Source organism: Hippocampus zosterae, unplaced genomic scaffold, assembly GCF_025434085.1.
Source record: "Hippocampus zosterae strain Florida unplaced genomic scaffold, ASM2543408v3 HiC_scaffold_251, whole genome shotgun sequence".
Taxonomy (NCBI): Eukaryota; Metazoa; Chordata; class Actinopteri; order Syngnathiformes; family Syngnathidae; genus Hippocampus; species Hippocampus zosterae.
The window spans coordinates 15,524-19,990 of record NW_026262831.1 but is presented as its reverse complement, the minus strand read 5'-3'; the positions used below and the strand labels follow the sequence as shown (position 1 = coordinate 19,990).

At 57.8% G+C, this 4,467-nt stretch overlaps 1 protein-coding gene across 1 annotated transcript; it reads right to left on the bottom strand.

The window, feature by feature from the left end:
* Window positions 1-2,389: 2,389 nt before the first annotated feature.
* LOC127594776 (uncharacterized) lies at window positions 2,390-3,460 on the bottom strand. The gene is given in 2 exon segments (XM_052056539.1): window positions 2,390-3,253; window positions 3,305-3,460. Coding segments are annotated over 2 exon segments (1,020 nt in total).
* Between the last annotated feature and the right edge of the window lie 1,007 nt (window positions 3,461-4,467).

Genomic DNA, 4,467 nt, shown 5'->3' with positions numbered 1-4,467 from the left:
CGATCGATCCCTCTTCGAAGAGTTCAAGATCACCACATTCATCGCCCGTGGGAACGCCATGGTCTACGAGGTCGAAGACGGGCGGGGGCAGACCGAGTGCGTGAAGGAGCTCAGGCTGAGCAACCGGGACGAAGAGGCCATCTTCGAGCGGGAGGTCAAGCTGCTGTCCGAGATCCGAGCACATCCCCACCCCAACATCATCGAGTTCCGAGGGTGGTACGTAACCAGGGACGCTCGCAACTCCCTGAACGTGTTCAAGAATGGCTACATCCAAATGGAGCGAGCGCTCACTTCGCTAGACCATCTGGTGCAGTCCAGAGTGGGGAAGGAGAAGCCCGAGTACTTCAAGCCGTTCGAAATCGGCCAATTCGCGCGCTCTATGCTGTCCGCCCACGTGCACCTGCAGCGGCTGTCCCTGGCCCACCGCGACATCAAGCCCGACAACATCCTGTTGACCTGCCTCGAGCCCCTCAAGTTCAAGATCTGTGACGTGGGAGTGGGCACCGAGATCGAGGGCGACACCACCCGCACCCACACTCTCATGGGCACGGTGTCCTACTTGTCCCCCGAGCTGTACGAGGCTTACCGTCACTCCCGGCAGGCAGTCAGCTACAACCCGTACAAGTCGGACGTCTACTCGCTGGGACTGGTGTTGCTGCTGGCCTGCAACCTTGCCAAGTACACCAACCGAGACCGCGAGGCCGGGGCACTGGCAGAGCACCGGCGGGCGGCCAAAACCCGCTACAAGAGCCTGCGAGGATTGAACAGCATGCTCAAGCTGATGCTCGAGGAAAATGTGGCCAAGCGCCCAGACTTCATCGAGCTTTGCGAGAAGGTCGACAAGAACGAATGGCTTGACGTAGCAGCAGGGGCGTCTTTCTGGCAACGCGAGGGCGAGGAGGAGGTGATCTCCCACCTCGAGGAGATCAACAAGATGGAGCTCTACGCCAAGAGCGACGTGCCGATCAGCAGTCTGCGGATCCAGCTGAACAACTAGCCCAAGGAAGCCATGCCGTCCATCTTCGAGGAGCTGCGCAAGTTGCGCTACCTAGACCTCACTGAGCTCAGCCTTGAGCTCGAGCTGTCCCGGCCTCACCAGCAATGACATCGACTTGCCTCGCACCAAACTACTCGCAGAGTCCATCGAGCGCAACACCCGCCTCGAAAAGCTGAGGCTCGGGCTGTGGAAGTCGTACCGTCACCAGCAACAACTTGTGCGACGAGGGAGCGGCCTGCATCTTGGCCATGCTTGGCAAACTGCCTTCTCTGCGCACCCTGACACTCAACCTCTCCAGCAACCAGTTATCAGATCGGCTGATCTTCGAGCAAATCGAGGCCCTGGGGAGGATGGGCTCGATCGTGGATTTACGGCTGGATCTCGGCCTGAACCGGCTGACCATCGACTCGATGCCGCGACTGTTCTAAACACTAGGCTCGCTTTCCACCCTAAAAATGCTGAGGCTGAACTTCGAGTCGAACAGGATCACTCCGGCCGGCCTGAAGCCAGCCAAGCATGAGCTGGCCAAGCTGCCCCTCGTCGAGTTCGGGCTAAACCTCTCGGGCAACAGGGTCCAGGACAGCGGCTTCTTCGTGATCGGGGACCTGCTCTAGCAGCTTCAGAGCCTGCGATGGTTTGAGCTGATCGCATGGAACAGCCGCCTGGACGATCACGGGTTCACAGAGTTCATGAAATCCTTGTCTAATGCAAGACAGCTCAACGAACTCTCACTGGTCCTGTGGAACAACAGCATCACTGCTAAAAGTTGTGAGACTTTCGGGAACAGGTTCGCGAGCTGTCGCTGCTGAAGCGGCTGACCCTCAACCTTTCGAACAACCCGGTCAGTGATCCCGGAATCCGCTCCATTTGCAAAGCCCTCATCGACCTAGCCTGCCTCTAGCACCTCTCCCTTAACTTCGAATACGCCAAGGCCAGCTCGGTCTCGCAGAGGTACGTTGGCCGGTTGCTTGACAGAAAGCGGTTCCGCACCTTCCACTACAACGCCAACAACAACCACCTGGGCCCCGAAGGCGGGCAGTTCATCCTGGCAGGGCTTAGAGAGTCGATCGCCTTGAAGGAGCTCAGCCTGGGACTGGAGGGGTGCGGACTAGGAGAGGTAGTGGGAATCGACCTGGGGAAAGTGCTGGGCCGGCTGGACTTGGCTAGGCTTTATCTGGGGCTGGCAGACAATGGTCTGCTTGACGAATCGACCATCTCCATAGCCAAAGCCGTGTCAGAGATGAAGCTCAAAGAGGGGCAGCTGGACCTGCGCAAGAACCAGACCAGCCTCGTGACCCTTCGACAGATCAAAGCCGAGTACCTGGTGAAGCTGCCTAAAGCCTTCGATGTCAAGCTTCCTCCATGCGAGGCCCCATGACAATATCATCTTCTCTAGCGAGAGCGCGAACGCTCTCTGAGCAGCAGCTGGTAGTCATCGCTGCGGCGCTCCCTCTTCTTCGGGACCACTTCCGGCCGCACTGTCAGGCGGGACTTGGTGGCCTGTGCTTTTCTGCGTTTCCAGCCGTGACCCTGACTGTGGCCGAAGTCGACATGGATGCGGCGGTCATCAATCACCGCGTTTTCCATGGCCAAGTATGCGTCACGGCAGGCCTCCTGGGTCTCAAACTAGATGAACGCATACTGCAGGCTCTGGCCGGTCATCCAGTCCCTCACGACCTCGACCCCTTTGATCAATCCGAATCTGGAGAAGATCAATTCCAGGTCTCGCTCTTTGGTGACTGGGTTCAGCCGGCACACAAACAGCATGTTGCTGGGGGCCTTAGCCTCGGCATCCGGGAGGTCGTTCATGAGCTAGAGCACTAAGGCTTCGGATTTCGCTTTATGCTGTTGGGTGGACTTTATTATTTGCTATTCGGAACGGTCCTGCCCAAGCTGCTTTAAAAGCTACTCGTGTTCAAGCCGCTCAGGGTCTTACTCCCGTCCTGGCGAGGTGCGGATTGGAAGGCCGATTGGATCTTCAAAGTCGTCGATCAGTATGGTAGCCCGCTTGATCCTGACATTAGCGAGGGGTCGCTTCGCAGCGTCAACATGCGCCTGCGCGATCTTCTTCAGGGTGTCCAGCCCCTCAACTACCTCCCCGAAAATGGCATGTCTCTAGGCCAGTGACTTGTACTCAACTTCTCCCAGTGTGATGAAAAACTCGCTATTGTTCAGCCCTTGGCCACGGTTGGCCGTGCCTAGCAGGCCTGGCCGGTCCACCCTGATTGCGGGGTCCGGGTCCTCGGCGAAGTAGGGCTACGGCAGGCCCATTTCCTGGGCGAGAGTGGTCGGTGCCTTGGGGGTGACCTTTGCAATGAACCCCTTAGCGACATAGATGAAAAGAGCATTGTGGTAGTGCTTGAGTTTACAAAGCTTCAGGAAGTTGAGGCTGGCAGCGGGACACTTTTCAGTAAAGAGGTCGACGGTCAGGTCCCCAAGGGAAGTTTCAAGCAGCACTGACATTATGATTGTTAATATGGGTCACTATGACAGCTGCCCGATTTGCTTGAGCAGATCTTCGATCTCCTCGAAGCCGATTATCGTCTGGCTGATCAGCCCGGCCATCTCTGTCCGAGTGAGAACCTGTCTTAGTCCTTCCTGCCGCTCGCACAGCAGCCTCAGTACTTGCAGCAGGGCCACCGTCTGCTCTCTGCTACCCTCCTTGAGGAAGGACCGGACCAGGTGCAGATCTGCGATCGGTTGGCTGCTGTACAGTCCTGCATAGAGATACAGCAGCAGATGAGAGAATCCTGCTCCAGGCTGCCTCAGAGCAGCCAGACTTCCCTGAAATTGCAGGCCCGCCATCCCTGCGAATTTCGAAAGCAGCCCGCATCTATCAGGTTCGGGTGTCTTGTGCGCTTCATCGCTAAAGCGATTGGCAAGCTCCTGCAGTGCTGACTTTGAGAGCTGATTTTTGATGACGGCCTGGCTGAGGACCTGCTCCAACACCTCCAAAAGCAGCAGTCCTTGCTAATGCAGCCTCGCCATCATCTGCGGGATGATCACCGCCTTCCTGGCTGATCGCGCCATCAAAACCCCGATGACCTAGGCCACACTGTCGACCATAGGCTTGCGACCCGCCTGCAAGGCCATCATCTGGCAAGCCACGATCTGCTGGGTAAAATGGTCTTCAGTGAGGATAGAGAGCAGGTCGACAAGACTCTTCTGGAGGCCCAGGCGGTCAGGCGTTGGCATATGGAAGCAGGACACTCGTAGAAGGCAGCCCAGAATCCGACTCTGCTACGATTCTACGAAGGCCTCGGGGGCTAGCCGCAGGAACAGATTCAGCAGGGCCAGCGAGGAGCTGAGCACCGCCGGGCCGAGGGTCACTAAGGCCTTGAGAATGATCGACAGGTAGGTGTCGGCAGTGTCGTGGTCCCTCCAGTTGGGCAGCGGCCTCTAGTATCCCCTCACCGCAGCGTAGTTATGCACGGTGGCTGCGAACTCAGTGAAGTACTCGGCCAGCACCG